Source organism: Acanthaster planci, linkage group LG01 (genome assembly GCF_054643075.1).
Source record: "Acanthaster planci isolate LZ-2023a linkage group LG01, COTS_SCS, whole genome shotgun sequence".
NCBI classification, from domain to species: domain Eukaryota; kingdom Metazoa; phylum Echinodermata; class Asteroidea; order Valvatida; family Acanthasteridae; genus Acanthaster; species Acanthaster planci.
In genome coordinates, this window is record NC_141777.1 from 38,302,779 (window position 1) to 38,328,831 (window position 26,053).

At 40.9% G+C, this 26,053-nt stretch overlaps 1 protein-coding gene across 1 annotated transcript; it reads right to left on the reverse strand.

The window, feature by feature from the left end:
* Positions 1 to 1,425: 1,425 nt before the first annotated feature.
* Positions 1,426 to 23,483, reverse strand: LOC110980492 (potassium channel, subfamily K, member 16-like). Its single transcript, XM_022237204.2, has 2 exons — positions 21,854 to 23,483; positions 1,426 to 6,605 (listed from the first exon to the last, which is right to left on the reverse strand). Exons 1-2 carry the CDS (start codon positions 22,260 to 22,262, stop codon positions 5,689 to 5,691), a joined length of 1,326 nt encoding a protein of 441 aa, XP_022092896.1. The 5' UTR covers positions 22,263 to 23,483; the 3' UTR covers positions 1,426 to 5,688.
* Between the last annotated feature and the right edge of the window lie 2,570 nt (positions 23,484 to 26,053).

A 26,053-nucleotide genomic window follows, 5' to 3' on the forward strand; every position in this document is an offset into this window, starting at 1 on the left:
CACCCGGCTATGACAACCCTTGAACCCTTTCCCGCATAGAAGTAGGGCAATTCAGTCGATCAGCATAATAATCTGCAGACGGAGTTCTCTAGACTAGCCTGTTTTACTGACAGTAATGACGCTAAGGGTCGTAAATGGTAGAACTAGCTTTCCAATCCCGGTAGCTCTAGCATCTTCACAGTGATATGAATCTTGCAAAGAAAGAGGAAAAGCTTAACTGTGGTATACATATATTTTTGTATTACGGAAGCTTGATTTTCAAAACAGAAAAAGGGTCCCGAAATGAAAACTTGCTGCAAAGAGGTTCACACACCATGCTTGCACTTTACTATTGATTGTGGGTTCCCCCATACAATCTACCTCAGTGAAGCCACGAAATATATAGTGTTTTCACAATGACCAGATTATTTTACCGCGCTTCTATACGTGAGAATAATGATCGTTGAAAGTTCGCTCTCCTTGACGATACCCTTGAATCTTGTTTAATGGAGATCATACACTTTCCGACAAGGCATTGCATTAGATTCTATATTTTGATTACGTGATCATTGGAATCAACGCACGGGTGATAAGGTGTCATTGGACCTTGTATTCGAGAGAAAATTTACAGCTTGAACTCTATCTTATCGGGTGCCGTCACAGTTCGACAGAGGCGTATCCAGATGGGGTGGGGGCAGCAGCATAGAAACGGTACAACATTTATCACCTTTTTTGTGGGGGGGGGATTCTTTCATAGTAAAAAAAAAATCAGTTTTGCCCCCGACTCAAGATTTAGATACACCCCTGGTGCCGTTGCTTTTTATTGTATAAGTAGTCATGTGTTAAGATATAAATCGGAACTCGACCAATAATGTCACTCATCTTGAAATGAAGTCCCACCAATGGATGTTGACTGAAGGTAGGGACAAAACCAAACTACCGAACGACTTGTCTACGTGAGGCGCGGCCCTCCTTTGCATGACACCTAGAACAGCGCCCTCTGTATTATATTGCAGTCAACTTCTGGACTAAATAATAAGCATTTCAATGAACACGTTGATTGATTATTCCACTGCCAATGCCACCCCCGCCCCTAAACAGAGAGAGTAAAAAGACAGAAAGGTGACCTTTTTCTTCTTCTGCCATAAGTATGTAAGAAACACCAAAATGTAGCCTCAAGCTTTAGGAAGACCAAAGAAAACAGATTAAACAAACATGTAGCGTTCGAAACCTTCCTCTATTTCTAGGGAATTTGTTTTCCCAAATTTGTTTTAAGCACAAAATATGTATTTTTTTGAAACTAAATAGTGCTGCATTACGAGAAGTTGAATTCCTAAGGATTCTTCAACTCCCTGGACTGGTTATAGACGCAAATTAAAACTTAAATCCAAGATCGGTTGCAGTTATTCATTCAATTCAATCAAACACCCCAAAAGCCACCGCACATTACCATTTGCTTGGAGTTTTATTAACACTTCGCTCAAATATTACAGGCAACCTTCTTATCTGCCCAAAATAGGATTCTGGGAACATACCACACGCCTACAAACGCAGTCCTCTTTATAAAAGTTCAGTTGTGATGAATGATGCAAGCAACGTCGGCACCTGTATCTCTGACAGACACCTGCGTGCATTTAAAGAAGTGTATCTGCGACCATATCTAATCAACTGAGGGACAGTTCAAATTGGATTCCTCCTCGTTGAATGCGTGATTTATCAAATCGGCAGCATATTAAAACAAGGCGTTGGTGTGTTCTGATTCACACACTACGATGTGAGACCGGGCATCGATCATCGTTAGAATGACTCACTTTAGATTCAGTGAAGAAGTACACGTCGCCCTTAAAGGCCTCACTTCCAATTTTCATAAATCGTGAACATGATATTTTGTGGGTTTTCTCCAGCAGAGTCACACTGGGGTTTTACCCTTTAAAACAGGTCGGTAGAGAAACATATGATGGTGACAGTATTTAAGATTATGATTTTCCGCTTGTAAGTACACATCATATTCGCTTCTCTATGTTGCAAACTGGACAATCTGACAAATTAAAATGCCTTTAAACCATACCATTAAGGCACGATAATAAGTACATGTACATGTATATAAGGCATTTACTTATGCATAGTTACTTACAATATTATTTACACTAAGTACGTGTATACTTAGAGGCATATACTTTGACAGGTCATTTTATCCGCATTTCTAAGAAGAAACGTAGGAAATTACTTGAAAATACACGCCGTTCAGTTGAATAAATTCTTTGGGCGTATTAATGAACGTACGAGTTGACCCCGCTATGACCACGGCTCAATATCACGGGGGTCTTTAGCCAGAGAAGACTTCTTAGCAGATTATTTTACAGAGCAAATATGTGTAGAGAACCAGTCCCAAGTCCTATATGTTGCTTTGGCTGGTAGTCTGTGTTTACTTTGCTGGAATAAACCTATAACAATAACTTCACGCTTTGTTTAAATGTGCGCTTTCTTATGGCGTTAAGGTGTTAGACACGACTCAAATAGGAAAGTGCACGTGAAAACAAAGTATGACGTCATTAGGGCTTTATGTCTCTTGGCGCTTCTACTTAGCCTGCTCTTTGGTAAATCAAGGCTGGGTACAGGATAATACGAGATGCGGAATGAAAATTAGAATGTCTCTAAACGCTTGACTTTCAGTGGCAAAATTTCAGTCACTTGACGGCTGACATTTGTGGTGATGAAAGGACGAGGCATTTTCGACACACAAGACATGTATCTTAATCAAGATTTCAAAGGCCTACATTATAGTTATTTTGTAGGAGAGCTGTATAGGACTCGTGTAAAAAGTCTGGAACTTGGGCGACAGGTGCCCAGACAACAGCCCTTAGCATCCGACTCAAATTAAGACGACATAGCATCAATTGAATCGGATGGAGTTTTATATTTCCTGTATCCAGTATGCATGTGCAAAACAAGTATTGGTTAGCAGCAATTTTGGCGATAGTGGGTGAACAATGTCATGCATGTTCCAGCAAAAGTTAAGCGAGACCAGCTCACTGAAACTTGTACGTAACACCATGTTCACGGACTATGTTTGGCTAGAAGTACTATTCATAAGAGCTTGGCGACAATTACTGCTAAAAGTTATCTAACCATGGTGACTGTCAATCGCAGTTCCATTTAACTGGGCCATAGGTTGCATAACACCACAGGCGAACCCAGGTCTTGGGTCTCGGCCAACATGTGATTCCTTTTCTGAAGACGGTTCTTCAAAAAGCGTACTCTAACCCAATGAAAGTTGGTAGTATACCGTTTCTGAAATACCCGTGAGTTCAATAAAACAACACGAGCAACATGTCTCCATGGGGATACTCCACTGCACAACATATAGGGAAATGCTGAAGAAAACTTAACAAAGGAATTATTTCAAGACCAAACCATAATAAACATCGTAATGTAGGCAAAATTCTTTATCAGAAAAAGAAAGATGAGGTTAGTCACAACTAACTCTACGATGAGTCCAAACACGGCACTAAAGTGAATATAAATGCGATTTCCTGACGTCAGATCGAATGTTGAACTTTTAAGTGCTCAAGCGAATTTTGCTGCAAATTTTTGACGTCAAAATCGCTTTGTGTTCTCGTGAATTATGAACTCGCCTTCAAAAAGTGAATTCTGAAACAACGGTTGCTTTTTGTAACACATCAACCCAATCTATACATTGATTGAGGTAACTACATGTATACCAATGACGTCATCTGCTAATAAAGGAGCCACCAAAATACGTTGGCCTGGTAATCACATAATAAACCTGTAATTTGAACATGTGGTAGAAACTAACTTATACACATTGATAGCGATATCCATTATTATCAATATTTCCATTATAAGGTCTCTTTAATATAGGCCTACCTTTAATAGTAAATTAAAATATTTAAGTAAATATCTAAAAATAGCTATCATGAAGGAAGATTTTATAAATCTGTAGCCATTCCGACTTCGTATCAAAAAGAGGAAAAGTTTTGGTTTGCACCAAATATACGAAATTCAGTATACATATAGTTTTGAGTAAAGCATCCAAGTATCAGTTATGTAAAGATTGCTACTTACGCCACATCAGTATCCGACTTCGTAACGGTCCGGAGAAAAGCAAGCAGTTTACCCTTAAGTGGGGACATGGGATTTCTTAGGCTGTCCCACGAACAAACCAGCAGCAATATATATACTGGACTGCAGAATGTGTCTTAGTAATGCAATCTCTCTTATCAGTTGTATATCACTTCTCAACACAACAAAAAATAACCACGTTATGGACGGACAGATAAATGTTTTCATCCTCTTTCAAAGCTAGAAACCATCCCCTACGCAAATATGATGTAATGAATATTGTACAATTTTGTTAAACACATTAATAAAATCCATACATTAAGTAAGCAGTTTTGACAAAGTCTGTGGACTTTTTCACAAACTGCGCTTACAATTTTTGTCTCAACGAAGACGAATGTTGATAATGAAGTCAGAATGGATACGGATAAGTTTTCAACAATTATTCAAGTGCATGATTGATACGGAACAACCTCAAGGGAAATCGCCATGCCTTTATAAAGGCCTCTGTCTTGTCCGTGTAAGATGTACGTACGTATCCATCTCATCAGGTACTTGGTCAAGCGCGCTTACCACACTAGCCTGCCGAGCGCTACACCACCATTCCCTGAGATCTGTAGTCTTGGCCCAAGACGTCAGTTATCGATAGTTGTTTTATTTCTGTTTGAAGAGCGCCCTCGCAAAACTAGTTTTTACTTACTCACTAGTGCGAGCTGGCGCATAGTCAATTATGAGTGGTGGGGCGCACTATGCACAGTGTCCGCTATCAAGCACTAACGTCTTGAAACCAAGACTATGAGATCTGTAGCTGCTTGCTGTTTTAAGGTTGGCACAAACAAAACCAATCTCTCGCTGTGATTCATCATGCAGCGAGTAGGTAGACAGCTATAGTCAAAACTGCACCATTACAAAAATCATGAGTATTAAGACTCTGGATTACAGAAAACTAATTTTTATAATAGTAAAATCATTTGAAATCGTAAATATATTTATAAAATATAATACACGTGAGTTGATTTTCTGAACTGTCTTCAAAACCGTTCTTATATATCCCATATACAAAGGCCAGTTTACGAATAAGAAATAACCCGTTTGCATAGCTTATTTACATTACATATGCCAAAAAATTCCACCTTTAAAAAGATTAGCAAAATTAGCAATACTCGTTGATGGTTTCTTTCTCCTTTCAAATACACTTTCTCTTTGCATGTCTCATAACAGAGTAAACAAAGTACTTCTGTGTGTTAGCTTTCGACACTAATTGATCTCTGTTGATATAACTTGAGGAATGTTTATTTTTAAGAAGAGGCAACTGTGTACCATTCAACAAATTTTGAACAATGCTCACACGAGACCCGTTCATCTAAACAATCACCTGGGATTTTAACTCTTTTGACTGAATTCTCTACATTCCACTTTGTGAAACATCTGAGTATGATTCACTCTTGAAAAATAGCTGGCATCAATGTATTTCTCATGTCTGTAAACTCAGACAAAGTATCAAGACATACTTTTACCCACATGTTCAAATGACGAATTGTATCGAGAAAAATGTCTCGTACATGTCTTCAGGCACTGATGTACTGATAAAGTTAGACTGAGGGAGAAAAGAGAGCTAACTTTGCTTGGCTATGTACCATCACCAGAATAGCCTAAATTATTTCTTAACAGAACGTTGCCGTTTTCGTGGTCTCGCCTCGAGTCGGACTTCCCCATATCAATGACTATTCCCTCCTGCATATCACTCCACGAGAGGCTACGCCTCAGGACGCCGCTCTGCGATGACGTAATAATAATTGAGTTCCCAGTCTTCTTTATGCTAGTCTTCACGTTAGACTCAACTGAGCTCGTATTCGTCTGCGTGCTGGCGTCTTTTAGACACCTTCCAAACTCGTCAATGGAGATAGTAAACGTCTCTCCAGACTCACTATCGCATCTACCGTACTTTGCTGTCCGTAGGTTAACCGTCACCCGGTTCTCTTTGTCTTGTTTCTCTTTCTCGAAGCTGGCATTTCGACGTTTGCTGAGCACCCTCCTTGCCACGCCCCTCGTTACTGATTGCATGCGCGATGCATTCTTCCTTTGGTAATGCTGGGTCACCTTGAAAGTCAGCGTCAGTACAGCTAAACCTAAGATCAGATACAGCACCAGACCAATTTTATACAGTGTCCGCGTCACTGCATGAAGGTTGGTTCCGTTGCCTGCAACGTAATCTCCAAACCCTATGGTGCTGAGGGATATAAAAGTATAATAGTGTGCCACGCCCCACGACCATCCCTCCACAAAGTGGATGACGGTAGAGGGCAGCAGAATGATTACAAGATATAAGAGCAGTGCAAGGCTGGTGTACACAGCGACCTTCTGGGCAGTGGCGAACTTTAGGAAGGCCACCGTCTTATCGAACTTGTCGGTGAAACTCTTCCAATGACGCTCTGAGCACTGACCGAATACAGCTAGAAACCAGCCCGTCAGGGGTATGCCGAAGAAAGCAAAGACTACGCAGAATGCCATCCCTTCGCTGGTACGCGGCGACATGTTGCCATAACCTGTAACGAAAGGAAAACAGAATGAGGCACAACAATGTCTTAATGCAAACCAGTACAATTTCACGAAGCCATCTCATGAAAGAGATTCCTACTCCTGTACGTTTGCAGTATACACTACTTGAATGTAAAAATGGATAAAGTAAGGCCACACTGGCGAGAAACTTAGAATATGATGGTGAAGGGAAACAGGGGTGAACTTTTTCAATGAACATCATTGCCACACTCTCAGACGCCCGCTTTTTCTTTACCAGTATCAATATTCCTAAAGTGCTCAATGAGACAGACTCTTTCAAAGATACGTTATTTTAGGCCTACAATTTCCCAAGATCACAAACACCAAATGAAACGTTTATTCCCTTCCCATTATACAAGTCTACATGGTTTCAGGCTCTGTTGATGATTATTTCCGATGTCCCTCCCGTGTTACATACGACAGTAAATGAGCTGTAAATAGACCTTTTTGCAAGTCACAACATCATTTCCCAGAGGGTATTATTTCACTACTGCAAATTCAAAGCCCGGCAGGTGTAAGGTATAGTAAAAGAAACAACAACCACGTAGTGGCTCGACATTTGCATTTTTTTTTACAGAGCCTGGTGAAAAATTTCACCTTTCTTAAAATACACTATTGAGATCGTAGGGCGACTGAAAGATAATGAATAAAGCAAAGTCGCTCGTTTGACATTTACGATTTTCTTGCATAACACCTTGTGTTTCTATATAGAGGGCTACACAATCAAGAGTTGTCATCAGAGATCGATCATAAAAATGAGGAATATGAAGACAAGTGTACTGTAGGGGACCTTCGTAATGGCAAAAACCAATACAGCAGCTCTAGCTGATTTCACTGGAATATCTGGAATAATGGTAGGTATTTTCGGAACACTGTACATTTTTGTAGCCAAGAACCTATTCTAACCCCAAATCCAAAACTAATGCGGATTTTGAAGAATTTCAAGACTTCCTACTAAAATGCATGCAGTACATGTCTCTCAAAAAAGAGAAACAATTTAAAGAACCACACATGCCATCCTGATTGCATAATTACAGACATACATCAATATCGTGAACAGCGACCTCTTTATAGAGTCATATGGCGTCATTCCCCCTCCCTCGCTTTTCAATTTCCATGGTCGGGAAACTCATACCCCCACCTTTCCCCACCCCACCCCCCAATTATCAGCACAAATTTACGTCACTGACTGTGATCTCTATACGACAGTTATCCATGTACCATTGTTAGCTTTTCTGAAAAATTGCCTCTCAAACTGTTTCTGTCGTTACCATACAGGCCTCTTTATTAAAGGAGGGTAGCACGCTCGGATTCGTGTAGTAAATCCATGAGCCCATGTCGCAGGTGTTACGGAGACAAAAACCTCAAAACAACAAACCAAACTATAGGACTACAAACTCTCACAAAGCAATTAAGATAAAACAAAACGAACAAAAGTAATAAAATGGAGCGAAATGCTACCGTATACTAATCATCGAAATACAGACTAGATGTTATGAAGTTGTCTAAACGCCAACTTTTGAAATGCATCAGTTGTTATTTTTTGACCAATATAGTCCTTGTCGCAACGTGAAAAACAAGCCACAGACAGAGGAACAACAACAAGGCACAGCTGACCAAGTCTGAACAGCTGAACATACACTGAAGCTGCATCCGAATCACTTGGCTGCGGCTTGAAATCACACACGACTCAATGAGAACCGGCTACAGCCACTACTATAGTAGTAGTCTAGCCGCAACCAAGTAATTCGGACACGTCCTAACATTCAGATTCAAGAAGAATCAATGAATACGTCGAATCAACAGTACATGTATCTCTCTCCATGGGCATCGACTACTTCTAAAAAGCACTGGGCGATGGCCAAAGCAATAACATGAAAAGGTTACCCTATCTTTTCCTGTCGAAAATTTATGTAAAAGGGTGACCTCCCTTTTTCCCCACAACGAAAGGTATTCAAAAGTAAGCCCAATTCCCAATGTCTGTTTCCCCCAAATTACCAAGTTTTCCCTCCCCAGGGAAAATATCTCTAAAATGTACGCAGCTGGGGACTGCTTTTAATTCTGCCTGGTTCAAGAATTGAACAAATACACATGTAACTACAAATTTCAATGCGATGCCACGTAAAAGACCATAAGTGACAATTCGACATGACAGAAATCTACAAAGACAAAAATGTAAATTGTAAACTGTGGGTATACCGAAGGTTACAGGCTCCAATCCAGTATATTTCTTTGTTCAAGCATGCGTTTCACCAATTTGCGGGTCGGGACCGACTCATTTTCTCTGAATGGTTTGCTTACTGGAATGGAAGAAAACGACGGGGTTTGCAACATTTCCCTTCCTTTGTTTCCCAGGCTATCCCGATTGGGGGGGGGGGTCTTGCCATGTGTCAGCGAAGCCTTTTTGATTAAAAGCTGTCATGACTCTGTTTTATCGTAAACATACTTGTCTTCAACAACAAAATAGACGGTATGCTCAATCTCGTTTAATTTCAGTGTATATACATGTAGACGTGTCCGCCAAAAAGAATAACCAGCCGTTACAAGCCACTAACCTGTTGGCGAGGCACGTGATACGCGCGTGTTACATTCCTCTCCGACCAATGTGTCGTGACCACAGACATGACCACCTCCTTCGCGCGTATAACTGTGATTTTGAAAAGTAGTCGGCAAATAGTGGGCTAAACGATGGATGTCAGCGCGTTCAGTGCTGCACTTAGATCGCAAGTATACATGTATGTTAAGGCCTACATGTGCTCTAAAAATACGTTCCCTTTTTACTTTTTTGGTACTGCTATCTCTTATTTTCATACGTCGCATCTACATTGTTTTGAATCTGCACAGGCCAGAGAAAGTAATCAGGGGATTTTTTTCACAATCGAAAACAATTTCATAGAATTTTATGGCTGGAATTCTTCCACTGTGCTCAAATTCCCTATACCAAGACTGAATTTGTCTATGCTTTTGGATTTAGTCGGGTGCCGTCTCGGCTACGGTACCCCGCAGTTGTTTTGAATGGGAGCTGCCTGTCTATACTGGCCAATGCGCGCCCATGCGTACGCTCAAGTTAAGACATGCGCATGAGTTTAATGACCCCACAGGAGGCACCGTTCCAAGTTCCAAAATGACGCACTGCTCCAGTTCCTTAGGCTACGTCAGATGACGCTTACCGCGCAGGATGCAGGAAAGCGTCATCCGATGTACAGCGTAAGGAACTGGAGCAGCGCGTCATTGTCGAACCTGGAACGGTGCCTCCAGGGGGAATGAACGTGGATTTGTCTGTGTTCATTCAGAACTGAATCTGCTTGCCCTAAAGAAGGTACTCAGTTACCGAAAGCTCGGCAATCATATATTTCAGAGCACTGATTTGATATTATATTCTTGTCGATATTCTGATCACGGTGCTACGCAGCCCTTCCATATTTCACAAATTTAACCTTCTTTGGGCAGGAGGTTTCTACCGAGGCCAAAGACAGGAAAGGGTGTTGGTCGAAAAGACGCAATTTGCTGGCTCATTTCTGGGTAATGAGATTGCCAAAGCGAGCGGGAATAACTGATGACGGCCTGCCGACACCTGCGTCAAAAAACAGCTAAGCTTCGTTATTTGGAATGCCAAGTACGCTTACACCTAGAAATTAATAAACTAATGAAAACACTTATTACGTGCGTGTAAGCTTGTTATTCGGCGTAAATGGGATGCAGATTATGACGCTTTTAACTCAGATTACAACAGACAGTAACTCTCGGCTGCAAATTGGTCTCCACGGTTGCAACTCTCCCGTCCGTCATTGTCCGCAACATCTCGTACAATTATTTTCTTTCTATTGGTAAATGCACGACAAACGCTACTGACAACCAGCAATGCAACCGTGTCCAAGTGTTTGTTCCCAAATGGTCGACTGCATAGTAATAGTGTACCATCCATCGTTTGGGTGACTTTTGTCAAGAAAGGTAATCACTTGTAGTCAGTGTTTGAACTTGCCTCTTTCAGGGTTAAGATTCACTTAACGCATCGGTACAGCCTGCTCTTTCTTAAGGTGGTTAGGTGCAAAACATAACAAGGAAACTTGTGAATATGGTCACGAGATCCAGAAATCTCGTGCGATCACGTTCCCAAAATACAGTGTATTCGCGGAGCTATAAAGTCATCAGATTAGTTATTCAGCGCCCATCTTAATGGTTTTGAAAATGCAAATGATATGCACAATGAAAAACGGTCCTTTTACCTTTACGAATAATGCGTTTCCTTCCTGAATCCAGGTTTTCTCAACAGGAAAACAACAAAGTTCACCACGTTGGAAAAGTGTATTACCTACATATCAGGAATGGTTTAGCTTAAAAAAATTACTTCGAAATATCTTGAGCATCTGTCTTCCTAAAATGGATAACAGACCATGGCAAACGAGCCAAAAGTCCAACTGAGACCGGAAAAGTGATTTCAAGTTCCAGTTCATCATCTAAGAATTGGCGTCTAAGGGCCAACTGAACGAGGACAGGAGATCGGCAACCATAGCCCCCAAATAATTGAAACAGGTGTCAACACATTTGACATAATTTCATAGTTGAATTTTTATCAAGCTGATAAAAGAAAAGCCAATGTTAACCAAAAGAAGAGTTGGCTGGTTCCCCACACAGTGGCATTAATTGTAAGCAGATTTAATCAGAGGATCCAGTCTAAGACAAAACAGAATAGAAAGAAAAATAAAAACACGCAATGCTACGCCAAATATAAAGGCACCTCAGCGGGTCGCCCATTACCCGGTTTTGACATTTAAACAATTATGGGCCTGTGTGTCACCATGACAACAGCGGGAGGAAGACCACGAACGTAGAAGCAATGCACCGAAACATGACCGCCTTTACCCATTACTTGTCGTTTGTAATCACGTCCGACGGTGTAAATGTTTTCCTTTTTTTTTTAGAAACAAACGTATAGGTAATGTGATTTTCACATGAATAAAGAGAGGTATGCGTGAAAGTATTAAAACCCACTAGACAGTTTCTAAATCCACGAAAATTAACGCAAATGAAAAAATATATATAATCCCCTTCATGTTAACAGTTATATTAAAAGTCTTCTTTGACTTTTACCTTTGAAGATATCACATTAATTTTTTTACGGTACTTTATTGTAATTTCAATAGAATCCCTTTCGTATAGTCACTGAATGCTGGTGAAGTTTACTTATTTTTGCAGTTATTTCACAATGTATTATTTCAGTTATATTGCCCTTAAAGGGAAAATTACAAATTTTATACGAAGTGCTTCAAGCAAGCACCATAACGAAACATTAATATTTTATTTTTTTGGTAAACATAACAAACTGCTGCATAGGCTTATTTATATAATTCTGTTTTCACATTTATTCCCGGCGTTTGTCCAGCGATCAAAGAACGTCGCCTCCATTCTATCTTTTCAACCTGCCTCAACCCTCCAGGATCACTATTGCGGATATATAGTCTGCTCTGCTTAATGATTAATTTGTTATCGAGCATTTCATTGAAAGAGGGCGGCGATTCATTTATTCATTCATACATAAACCATTATTAGTGTCATTATAGCTAAGAACTTGCAAAGTCTGTTATTTCATATACATTGGACGCGGTGTACATGTTCATGTTTCAGGTTGAAATGACGTTGGCGTGCTGAGAAAAAAAATTGGGGCGATGTATTTCTCATCTGTACGTGCACATAGTTTTTTCAAGTAGACATGAAAACAGACGACTTTTACTGGTCCTGCGCAATTTTACCATATTCAATAATTTTTGATCTCTGCGAAATTGAGCAGTCTAAATTTCGCGGGAAATGTCGGTCCTATAATGTTCATATTGATTGACAACATCAACAAAATAGTCTGGTGCTCTTACAGCATTGATTCTTTTTTCGTTTTCATTATGTTGTCGTCACTCGCTTATATGTGCTACATGAATGTCCTTTGACTTTTCAAATCAATCAAATTTAAACATTTTAAACACGATTCTCAAAGAAAGTTCACCCATACCCCTCGATTATGGCTTTTTGGGGATAGCTAACAAGGCATGTAATTGTATGAAACATATTCAAGACGTCCAACGATGAGCTAACAAGGAAATAAATATCCACATCAGCCGTGCACGTATACTTTCTAGGTATACTTTTAACTTAAACCTTAGGCCACGTTCATATCGTTCAATTTAGCCAAGAGCCTCTAGCGCAATAATTAGATTCGACAGCCAACAAGTGGCTTGGATATCAAGGAACGAAACCAGAAAATACCGATGAGTGGATTCTAAATCAAATAGCACGCCCTCTAGCAATCTACATTGACCTTTTGATATTACTATACAATTTGTACCATCTCCCCATGCAGCATCTATATACGAATCATACTAGCTGAAACGCGGTATTTCCGTCTTGCAGCAATAATGTGGTCGTCCGGAGACATGTTGCAGTCTGCAGTGCACAATTTTCAATCTCAAGACTTACTTCCGTCGTTAAACACAGGAGGTTTTTAGCTGAGGAAACGAGACGGACTTTACTCCCTACCTGAGAGCTTTCGGGGCTTGCTTAAACAAAATAAACGCAGAATGGGTTTGCTCAGCTTCGGCGATTGGCAGCTCATCAGCAGCACTCGAGATTAAATTGATTCACTCACGCTTAAGAATCAAATATATAGACTATTGGCTATAGATTAGCAAAAACTAAAAGATGAGAAATATTTAACAAAATAAAAATAATTGAATAAATGAACAGATAGAGGAAAATAACAACAAACAAAAACAACCAAACAAGAGATCAAACAAACAAAAGAGAACTAAACTTCTTCCCTGAAATTCAAAACGAAACAAGGATCCTCACCAAAAAAAAAAGCCACAACATTCATCAAAGGCACTCTGTGACTGGATTTTCCTATGTAGGATCTTGGTTTGGTGTTTGGTTGATGTTTATAGTATGTCTGAAGTGTCAATTTGTTTGTGGTAATGAATTCATGTTGAAAGGCAAGCGGTGCTTGTAGAGGTGTTTATAGTTGGAGTACAAAAGGAGTAGATGTACTCCCTTTCATTAGCGTGGGTTTTGGAACAGTTGCTCCATTTCATATCAATGTTAACTTCGTAGCTCGTTTTATCAGATGCACCTGTAACATTTTTCCCCTAAATAAAACAGTCTTGAGGCATTTGCAGCAAGCCAGCAAGATTTTCCCCTCTTTTTCCTTTAGACAAAGCCTTGGATTTGAGACAGGAAATGGGGCTACATTGTGCCTAAAACAGCTTTATTTCTGGCGTTTTCACAATGCTCAATTATTACTGCTAATCTATTGGCATCCGACTGTAATCCTCTCCGTTCCCGAAATATAGCAAATTGCACTCTGATTATTCACAATATTACACATGCATCGCAATCCTCCGGGATTAGAGACGAGGAAAGGGGCACGGTCAAGCTAGACAGATTGACGCTTCTGGTATTAGACCCAAGGAGAGGATTTGTTTCACTCTATCGCTGGACCTATCGGGAATACATTCGACGTGGCTAATTTAGAAAGTCTTGGACCCCAACGTCAATTATGTGTTCAATGGAGGAGAGGAAAAACGAAGGGGACAATCTGAGCGATGAAGCACAGACTTGTGCAGTTTCTGGGGACGATGTATCCCAGTCTCACATCCTCCGCTTTCAACATGATTTTACATACGCCCTACGGGATTAGGGTTAAAAAATTAAAAGGCTTAAAAATTTTCAAGAGGGCAAGAAATATTGTTCGTCTCTTAATCTTGCTAAATCGCGGCTGGATACTCCTAGAGAAGCCTTTATAGTGAGTATGATGTACAATTATTGTGTGTGTTATTGCAACTGTTTTACGTATATGGTTTAATCATCAACAATCTATCGGTAGGTATAAGATTGAATATTTGGATATTTGATCGAATACGTTTGCAACGCGTTGACCAATCACAACGCGAGAAATCAGTTGACCCTTTCCAAACGCGCATTGGGTCGACATCACTGTTGTGATTGGTCAACGCTTTGCAAACTCTTGGAGGCGCACTATTGTGAATCGCCCGTATTGAAGGTCGAATATTCGAATATTGAATTATTCGAATTAACTCAACCCTACTACATGTACGGACAGCGGATGAAGTCACTAGCTGTTAATAATTGCAAGCCGAAGCCAAAGTTTTCATGCGGCCCCTGTGACCCCTTCATATCTTAAAGGTTAGCCGTTCAATTCAGCGATAAGCGAAGAACCATGGATAACGTGTACACATTGGCTATGTTTCACTATACGACGCCTGTCACATGTGAAACTCGCAGAGAACATCGATAACACTACGAGCAAACGTACAGTTTGTCTTACGAAGGAAAACAAAGCAGGGATAAACTGAACACAACGTTATGCACCCTAAAGCGACTTGCTCCCTCAACAGAGTCCTCCATTTATACTGATCGCTCAGAAATCTCTCCGCAGACCTGCTGTGTGGATGCTAATTACCACTGGATTGTCTGGGTGCAAGAAATGGCTGGGATGTTTTCAACGCCTTGACGACCTACTAAAGGGATATGAACAAAGATTCCTCATGCCCCTTCCATTCTACTCACAGCCTTCATGCACGCCAGGGAAATCAAATTTGAAGATACGCGTGCTTTTCTCCCGTTGTCCGGGTAAGACAGTGCATCTGTTTGGACAGCCAGACTTCCCGTGAAATCTTGGAATGGTGGTATAGGTACTGTGTATACCACACGAGCCTAGCTTCAATTCACGCAAAACGTCCTTGCAGTCAGCGATTTATTAAATATTTTAGGGACAGAATTATCTACCAGGCATCCTTCAATATTGTTAGAGATCGCTCAAACCTCACCACAAGCCCTCAAATTGACTTTAATATTCATTACGTACTTTGAATCACCTCTTCAAGATGGATAATTTTTGACTTTCTGAAACTGACATCTTAAAGGTAGTGTAAAATCCCCCAAATTGCACTCTAAAAACGTCCGGGTCAGATTGACCCAGAATTGGGTTCCATTCGGTATGACTCTTTTCTGGGTCAAAATATGACCCCCTTTCGGGTCATGTTTGACCCTTTCTGGGTCATAATTTGACCCGGAAAACGGTTGTACCCAATGGGACTCAATTCTGGGTCAATCTGACCCGGACCTTTTTGGAGTGTGGACTACCGTATAATCCTGAAATATCTTACTTAAAAGAAAGTGCACAACAGTCTCAACCAGTCTGTCAAATATTTCCGCCTAGAATGCTCTACTTTTCGAGAAAACAGACGTTTTGTTCTCTTTTCCTTTTTTTTTACAATGGTTGGCCAACCATCGTATAAGGAGTTCATTTCACTATCACATATCACATATCACATTCTTTAACAGCCTCCTATTTTTTCGTGTGTAGTGTTTGTAGATGTTGTGAACGGGTAAACCTAAAAGCAGCTAAACATATACCGACAGAAATTCACCAAAAGCATTGCAAACTTAAATCATAGGAACCTGAGTGTACGGTGTAAAGTACAAAATAAATTGGATCAGTGTGAAGTTAAATTTTATTCTAGGATAGGAAAGGATTTTCTTAGCGCGAAATCTTTGCGAATTCAAAATCAACCCTAGAGTATAATGGTATGATCCAAATATGGTGGCCGTTTCCGAGCAGAAAAAAAGTACGATTTCCACACGTTAAGCCTCCCGTGTTTCAAGACATGATTTCTTCTTTGCTTATAATTATTACTGAATCAACTAAGAATGGAGCTTTTAGACTTTCATCGACATGTAAACTTACGTAAAAGTGCAGTCTTTAAGCACGATCGCGCGAGCACGTACATTATCATATAGGCCTACTCTTTTCGGTGTCACGGACACGAGTTGACTGCGCTCCCGGATAAAGTTTTTTCATAAATCCGCAATGCTACATTATCGAGGAGGCGCATAATACTTAGAGGTAAATTCACTGACGAGTCCTAACCAGAGAAAACTGCTTTTAATTGAATGAGAACCTCTCATGCCTACTTCCCACCCTGACCCAGCGGAAGTTGTTCGCTTACTATAAACGCCCTGTAAATCAAGATTTTACGCAAGATAAATTACAAGATCTTCGATTTAAGCGTTGAAAATGCCGCGTTGTTTTTCTCGATTTTTCACAAAGCAGTTGACTCAAACATGAAACAAGTAGGTGGAATTAAGTTGCAGTGAATATGATACACCGTAATCAGCCAATCTTGTGAATTACGACTAAAACCAATGGTGTTCACTGTACATTTAAAGAAAACCTCATTCTTGATGCTACAGCTATTCACCATTTTTTCTACAGGTAATGCGGTTGGTTTAGGACAATGAAATCATGCATCTGTGATACTCTGACCAAATTCGTTTAGAACAATTACTTATAGACCCTACCCTTTGAAAAATGTGGCAGTTTATATATGGTTAAAACAATGAACTGGACTGACGATCAACCCAGGCACACACAAACTAGTACTTCCTTGCACAAGCTCGTCTGGGCAACGATCTAGGCTTTTGGTTGTCAATTCTATGGTCTTTTGACTGTAGATGTTACTTGAATTCGGAATGGGTAATAATTTTGGGCTTAACTGTAAATTATAGTGACGATGTATCCTTCGTGCGCTACTGTGCTCGTTAAGTATGCTGGACATACGCTTGCGCATTTCGGACATAACTCCACATTGAGGTCAATAATGTGTTGCTAATCAAGTCCAATTATTTCTCGTGGCGTTTCATTTCATTCGAATGTAATACCTTGGCTACATCAGAATATAAGGACATCTATCCATTTGCTGAAGGCCCCTCAGATCAAACCGCATTCAAGCAATTAGGCTCCGCAAGGTGAACACAGCAAGATCACCCCACGTATTCGGCCACGTCCATGCATCAATCGTATTAATTTGGTGCACACGTCTGATGTTGAGTTCCCTGGAAAGAGACTATTCTCAAATGTCACTTTTCGATGGAACTGTTCATTCTTTTGTTTGCCTTCTACTCTCTCAACTGAGGCATCACCGCCCCCGATGTAAGAGTGTGAGCTAAAGGAGGAGAAGAAATTTCATTGCCGGAATAGCTCGATTGTCAGGATTGAATGCTTCGGAGCGACTCTTGTCAAAAGATACAAACATATTTCTGTTGCTTAAAGTACCCAAATTTCCCAAACCGTCAACAAACATACACATGAAGCTTTACCTAAATGTTTATAGTTTGTCAAATGGGACTATCCTGACATGTAGCGGGCATATGTAAATGCGTTTTGACATATTGTTTCTCCTCGCATATGTTCTCTTAATTTTCATTTTTGTTTACGTCAAACGCTTTCAGTGAGCACTGAACAGTGTCTGGTGTATCTTTTACGACACACCTCTTCGCCTCTTTCATAGGCGATGCAACTGTACGACGCGACGGCACGATGGCTCCTTTGGATAGTGTAGTCGCGTCGTGCCGTCGCGGCATTTTCTTTTGTATACCCACGATGCAAAGCCCTTCACGTCGTCCCGTCGCCCACCGCGTTGTGTTGTCTTATTTTCCTTTCTATTTTGCATTTTTTCTGCCTTAACGTCACTCCTTCCGTACATCGTCGTGTCGGAACGTCTAGCGTCGCGTATTACATCGTCTGAAACACGACGCAACGCAAGACAAGATGCTTCGAGTGTGTACAAAGATAATTACAACGAAGCGACCCAAGGGAGCCGTCGATGTCTCGCGTCATACAGTTACGTCGCCGATGGAGAAATAATGAGGTGTCGTAAATAATACACCATAGAACTGGACTAGTAACCTTTTCAGTGTTTCAGCATCAGGCAAATGCACAAAGCATGGTTACCCAGTTCATGACAGTTCCTATGTTCCAAAAAGCAAATAAAGTCCACGCGTCTGAGGGCTGAGGGAAAAGATGTTATTATTGTCTTGGTGTGTTGTCATATGGTAAATTTCACTTTCTATAAATGAATATTTTGACCAATCCATGATTTGGGGCAAGTTGCATTTGTAACGACAGAACTATAAATACCAGCTGAAAGTGTTTACTATCGCCGAGCAGAATACATCCAAAAGTCTCAACTGTTGGTTTAGTCATAGGTAAATACTCGAACCTCATCTCAACAGTGCTTCATACGTGGAGCTGCGCAATGGTGCGAGACTTGTGTGTACACCCATGGGCTGTCCGCTCTGCGGTCAATTTAAGATCTTCCCCCGTCAAAATGTGAAAGCCTCGGATTAAGAAACAAACATGACTGAGAGGATTTTCCATCATAGTTTCTAACCTACTTCAGGGACGTATCCTCAGCTGTAAACTAACTGGTCTTGTTTCTACCTTGCACTTTCAAATTACAGATCAATACTATTACTGTTTAACCGTTGAATTTTCGGTGATGTTGGAAATGTCATAACAACCTCCTCATTCACATGATATTAAAATGAGTTTGATTAACAAACATGTTTTATAACTAATCGCTGGCAGCAATTTTGTTTATTTTGGGCGAAGATTGATGCCCGTTTCTGACCATAAACTACCGTGTTGATTGCGAGTGTTTGTCTTGCAAAGCAAACGAACAAACAAAGAGTGCCTCATAAAAGTCTGTTTATTTATTAACAAAATACATCTGCAAATAAGAATGATTTGGAATATCCTTCTTTTCTTTCTACATGAAAATCTGTAATTTTTATCTCACACTTGGACTGGCAACAGTAACCACTGTTCCATGGGTACCAGTTAAAAATCAAAAGGCAAAAGCTTTTAAAATATTTCACGCAGCTGTCAAAACGGTCAATAATGAATCCATCTACTTAATACTAAAGGAAAATAAGGCCTTCTCGAAAAGGCAATGGGGCAAATGTAAATTTCAAGACAGCACCTGACTCTACTATTTCTGCCAATTTTGACTGTCCATAGGCATATACGAGACAGGTGTATCTTGGCTGACATCCACCTCTTTAATATTAAAGGAAAATCTATTGCCATATTCAGAAGCCGTTTTGCTCTACTTGAAACCTGTAAACATGGAGCATTTTCCCACTGGATTCTTTGCTCTTCCATCAATCGCTTTTTTGGCCCTTGGGACTGCTCCATGAAATTCATGAATAGGCCAAATAGAATCGTAAATGCATTTATATGACACGGATTTTTTTTTCTGACTGCAGAAAACAAAGTTTTAGAAATTCACTTTATTTAGAGAGAGTTTTCTCGAGCTAATCACTGGATAAACAAATTCCAGCATTATGGTGACATTTCCAAAGCTTATGAAAGAGTGAAGTCAGTTCTTTCTACAGAAAAGTAATTACTTTTAGTGTATAATTCATCATCCAATATTGACTTCTGATTTCTAGTTGCGTGGTTGCAGTTTGTGCACAAACCCATGGCACACTCAATTTAAACTAAAAAGTGAAATATACATGTATACGCGTTATCTGGAACAACGTTGCAAAGGTGTTCTAGCAGCGTATACATTATTGTGCATTATTCAAAATATTTGATATCATTGGCGGGCATGTCCATTGCGAACACAGTGGTACTGGTCTGACAAAATCATAATGCTGGGAATACAGCATTTGCCTCCGTATGTTCAGGGTGCTAGATTTAATTTTCAACTAGTTCTTCGTATAAAGTCAAAATGTAGTTAATTTTCAAAGTTATGTAAAACATTATATCGCGTCCGCAGAAGTAGAATTTTTTTTCGGTATGCCCGACAGCATTATGAAAAGCACCAGCTTAACAGAATTTTAAATTAGGAGGTTTTAGTGAAAGGTTTTATGAGTCCCCCTATAAACATTCACCGACAAAATCAAGTACCTGAGCCAAAACAGAAATTACCAGATATAGTAACGGGGGTCTGTTATTATCAGACCGAGGCTGATGTTGACCGCAGGAACACCTCCAGCACTCATGGTATGCTGTCCTGTCGTTTACTCAAACTTTTCCCATGCATTGTGTCGAGGCAATGTAACAAATGTTTGCTGAACCCCTGTTGACACTCAGTACAGCATAAAGCTTTCAGAATTTGCTTGGAACTGGGCAAGCACTTTTCTGTGGTCACTTGGTGATGGGCGTTAACGGTATTGATTTTCAGTGACGTTAACAGCTCTCGATACTCTAATGCGCGTGGCTTGTATGCGTGGATCAAGGCAGTCGTGTGATTCCGATAGGACCTGATCGGGGTGTATGCTTGCAAATGTACTTGCAGGAAGCTTAGAACTTTATGAAGTCAAGACTGGTGACGAGCACTATGAACTGACGTCTAGCGTTTGTTTTGATTTACATGTCCTGTATTTATATTACATGTCATGTTCCCACTTCAGCAAAACACTTACAACGTGTTTATCTAATCCCAAAATACTCCAGTGCGACTTCAATTTTTTTCCTTTCTGCAGGTTGCTGCTCTGTTGAAGACTTATTTTGTACTTGGTGATATTCACAAACTTTTTGAATCCTCGAGTAGAGTGGGGTTTTGTATCATCCATTCACGTCACCCGTAAAAAAATAGACGGGAACTGTATGCTGATGATCCAGTCCGCGCTTTCCTATATACAGCTCGCAAATAAAATCGCGCAATGCAAAATACATCATCAATCCTGATCAAATAGCCAAGGTACTGAAATATCATGCCGATACAAACGCACTACCCTGTTGAACCTATTTAGCAATCGAGAATTGAAAGGCATAACAAAACAGAACCAAACAGAACAGCATGTGTCATGACAACCAAAGCAAAAAGTATAAATCGTAAGGCCCGGTTTATACTGTGGGCAAATCTGAAAGTGAAGCGAATTTGACGTCACGAAAAATTTGCGGCGAAAATTCACTGAGTTGAGAACTTTTACAAATCGGCAACTCGAATACTTCATCTGGCCTCATTTTCGCTTTCGCACGAAGTATGAACCGGCCTTAACATTTGCATAATATATCTACCAAATGAGATCATGGTTATGGGTATGGTTACGTTTTCACAAGGCAAGATTTCACACCTTAAATCTGACTACTTTAATGACGGCGATACTTTACTTTACGAATCGGCTGCGGTCTAGGTTGAACTTTACGACAGACACCTAGGTTATGAACGAGATTATACATGTACATAAGCCTTATCGCTTATGGCTGATTTATCACAACTGTGGAAAGGCATTGTGGGAAGGGAAAAGGGCAACATTTGCCCCTTTTCCTTTCCATGATGCTTTTATACTATTGTGCAAAACCACTCTTGCAGCATAAGCGATAAAGCTTAGAGGCCACTAGATATTTTTTAAGTGACTTACTCCTAAACCTTACCGATTGTGGTGATGACAGTAGTAGCAAAGAACAGCGAGTTTGGGAAGTCCCAGAGATGATGGCCGTAATAATCTAAGGTGTCATCTCCCACAGCGGGCTTGAGCCCGTTGTCTATAGAATGCACCAGCTCGTCTACGAGTGTAACTAGCTCAGAAGAGTTAATGCAGGAATTGTTGGCCAGGAACTCCGCCACGAAGTCCCGAATTCTGTCCTGAAGGTTCTCCTCGTTCCCCCCTTCAAGGTACCGGAAGACTAGGGCGCCTGTGACGATGTAGATGACATAGACCACGAGAAGCAGCACCAGGCGCTTGACCGAAGCCCCCTGGTGCCGGCGGGAGAAGCCAGTCAGGGCAGCGACGGACGAGGTGCTTCGTATGGACGCTGTGGTATCCAGCTGAGCGCGGAACATCTTGTCGACTTGCCCACTTTTGTCTTAAACCCTTCAGTGATATGTCTGTGGTAATATATTTCGATAAACCCGCTCTCTCAGACGATATGCCAAGGTCCGACTAGTATTCCATGATAAGTACTGTTGCTTTAATCTCTCGGGGGGACTTCGGCTTGGTTCATCTCACCATGGTCTCAAAGGTGTTTCCTAATATCCATCCGACAAACAGATAATTCCAAGCAGAATTTCTTTGTGCTCGCAATGCAGGTTAATCGAAACAATACTCAGGCTGATTTCTGACCACACAAATGTCAGTTTCCACCTCTCTGGATTATTGCTGCTATCATTGTCCAATCAAAACATGAAGCTACCGTGACTACAGAGCTGCGTGGCACTGTGACGATTGACAGAAGCGAAACCATTTTGACTAAAGCCAATTAGGTAAGACCGCTAGATCGATACATAATCACGACGAACAACGTGATCATGAAAACATATCGGTAATCAAAGCTTACACTTAACTTAATGGATGTGTATAGATCCGCAAGCATAGTGACACACAAGACGCGACAGTCGTTTGTGGCTGGTGGCATAACATTGTTACCCACCTTGTTAGTATATCGAAATCTTATATCCCTCTCGTACATGTGGGGCGCTACGGTAGACACTGCTGTCAGCTAATGACCTCAGTATATACAGTCATTGCGTCACCAAAGACGCACCAAATCCATTGGTGCCTTCATGATGGTCAAGCGGTCAATCCATCCACGAATTTATATACATGAACTGACTTCACCAAAACACAGACCGCTATTTTGTTCCGATGTGACCCTGAAACACAACTGCAGCCCTAAAAGCTCGTGACCACAAAAGAACCAGTCATTGCTTACCAAACAAATAACATTATGCAGGCCTGACGAGCGTGTGGTCTTTCCGCCCCACTGAATTCCTCAGCCTGGTGTGCCAGTGGATAAATGGAAGGGCGCGTTACGCTGTGTAATACGACCCTTACACGTCTACACTACAAGGGGGACTCCACCGACTTTGTAACTGTGCTACTCGGTCCTGGAAGCGTACGAACAAAACCCACTGGTGCGTTGACAGCGTTCATCTCCCTAACAGCTGGTGTGACTTACATGGCTTACTGTACGTCTTGCTGCAAAAAATTTCCATGCTCGAGAGCACACGAATCCCTACTCAGAGTCTTTAGCGGATCAAAGTTCTGCGCTCCGCATAGGGGCCTTACTCCTTCAACTTTCAACGCCCGTCAGATGGCGCGCTCGCTCTTTGTTCTCAAGGAAATAATCGTTGAAAAGTGACCAAAGTTGCCGTCAGTTTGAACGTATTTAATTGATGAAGTATAGGAGGCTTGTTAAAGTAGGTTTATGCAGTTTTACCTCTGTGGCACACGATTTCACGTGAATATTATGTGTAATCTGACGCATAGTCTTGCAATGAATATGTTGTCTCTTGTACCATGGAACTGTCACCCCGACTAGGTCCAAGAGAGGGCGCAGTTTTCCTTACAATGCAACGTCGGCCACTGCGGTGGAAATTTGCTTGTCACCGAGCGCTCAATCTGAACAGGACGCTGGCTGGTTCGGTTTCGATTATGTACATGCCTTGCGCAACACCTGTCGCTACCAACAAGGTGGAACTTGAACACTCCCACTAAAAATGCCTCTTTTCAACCGACGACGGGGGTGCCTCCACTCAAAGCGAATTGGGAAGAACCTTGAAGTACATATGCATGTAGAGAATTATAAGATGTCTTTTGTGTGGATAGCAGGAGAACTCTCTTCACACTCCACTTCCCAGCATGCCTTACAACGTCTGCAACTTGAAAAAATCCTTTCAACATTCTCACTGCATTACGTGTCTGGATGACAAAATTTACATTTTATGCACAAAGCTATTAACGATCAAGTGTACCAGTCCAACATTTTCTTCATAGTTCAACCCACAAATAGATACAGTTTGAAAGAAATTCTGAAACCTGGAAAGCAGAAGAAATCACCCTCAAAATTCTGATTCTGGCAGGTCAGTGCAGTCTGGTGACAGGTAATGGGGAAATTTTCAGCAAAGAGCTGGTAACCCCAATAATAGTTTATAAAAGGGGTCAAGTTCAAGCAAATTGCTTATATTCATCCCTTTCATCATTTTTTCCATTTCTTTCGCACAGTTTTCTTTCCTCCTTTTATTTGGATTTTTTCCGGGGGAGGAGCAAGTATCCCATTTTCTCTGTGCCTTGCGACGCCCACAGGGAGCCCGAGCTAGTCTTGAAAATCCAGTGTGTGCAGATCCGTGTGTCAGTGAAGAACATGTACTGGCTTTGTTTTCGCTCGGAGGGGAAGGCCTTGCACAGATTTTAGTGAAGGAAATACGTCACATGGGTCACAGCTAACACCGAGCAGAGCATTGTGGGTATATTCCTGCCAGGCGCGCGAGCTCCGCGCTCAATGCGTTACACAAGTGGCGGTTATCGATTCGATATTTTTATTTTTCATCCTAATTGCTGAAAATATTCTCACTACACTTTATTCGTTCATCCAAATTGATCAAGATAACCAATGATTTGAAATATATCGCCAAAAGACACGTGATCAGTGATACTAAGTGAGAAGACAAATTACCACACTGTGATTACACCAAGGTCATGTTTTTATCATTTAGTCGGCCCTTTGCCCGTGCCAAGGCATTGTCATCGGCAAACAAAAAAAATTTAGATAACACTTCGCTAACAGGAAGTGATAACCTCGCGGTTACAGGTTGTACTCAATGTAGCCAATAACAGTGTAAAGCCATCGGCCCTCCCCAGCGCCTTGTTTGGGCGCTAGGCGACGAGCGACTGGCTTTTTGACATAGCGCCCTCTTGGCTCCATTCCGTCAATTTCAAACGAGCACCTTTTGTTCAGGCTGTATACCTACTTTCGTTCACTTCACTTATTCGCGCCGTCGTTTGGCAGAGAATAAGGCAAACACAGGGCTGAGGTAAGTATCCGGTCTCTCGCAGAAACCCTGGGATATTCCAAAAATGATGCGCATAATCACAGATGTCATTATCAAATAGGCAATAACGAGGTTACAAGAGACAGAACGAATGATGTTATTTTAATTAGCATTTGAAATTCAGTGGATATTTTGCCGTCGCTGGCAAAGAGTACAAAACGACATTTTACTGGTAGCCCTGTTCTGATTGGTCCATATTTATGACGTCACTGTTGCCGACAATACCTGTCGACAGCTATTTATCCAGTCTGGTAATAACGACGACACTAGTGGAGCTCTCTGTCAGAAAAGACAGTGACTGACACTGGTGCCCGATTCACGGTGTATTCTCACGATATGAACTTGATCGTGGCTCACCACGATGCCAAAATTTTGTGTTGAAAATTTTCAAATTTCCTGACATCTTTTCCCGCGCCTTTCAAAATGATTTCAGAAAATCTAACATTGACATTTACGAAGTTCTTAAAAGTCGATAAATTCTAGATAAATCATTATTTTCACTCGCATACCTAACTTCAGGTATAAAGAAAAAGATTCTGTTTCGTAAATGGGGACATTTTAAGAGACTTCATTTCGAAAAAAAGGAAAAAATGAGAAGTGGGGCTGGAGTAATATTTCATAGGAACTTTGAAAGAGAAACAGAAAGATTTATTCTCAGGAATATTGGAGCTTGTCAAATTTCACTTATTGGGAAACTAATTGAGGCAAACATATTCTTCTTACTACAGGCGAAAAATAAAAATGGACCACGTTGGAGGCCGCGCAAGGTTAGGGCCATGGATCTCCATTATATAGACTGGATA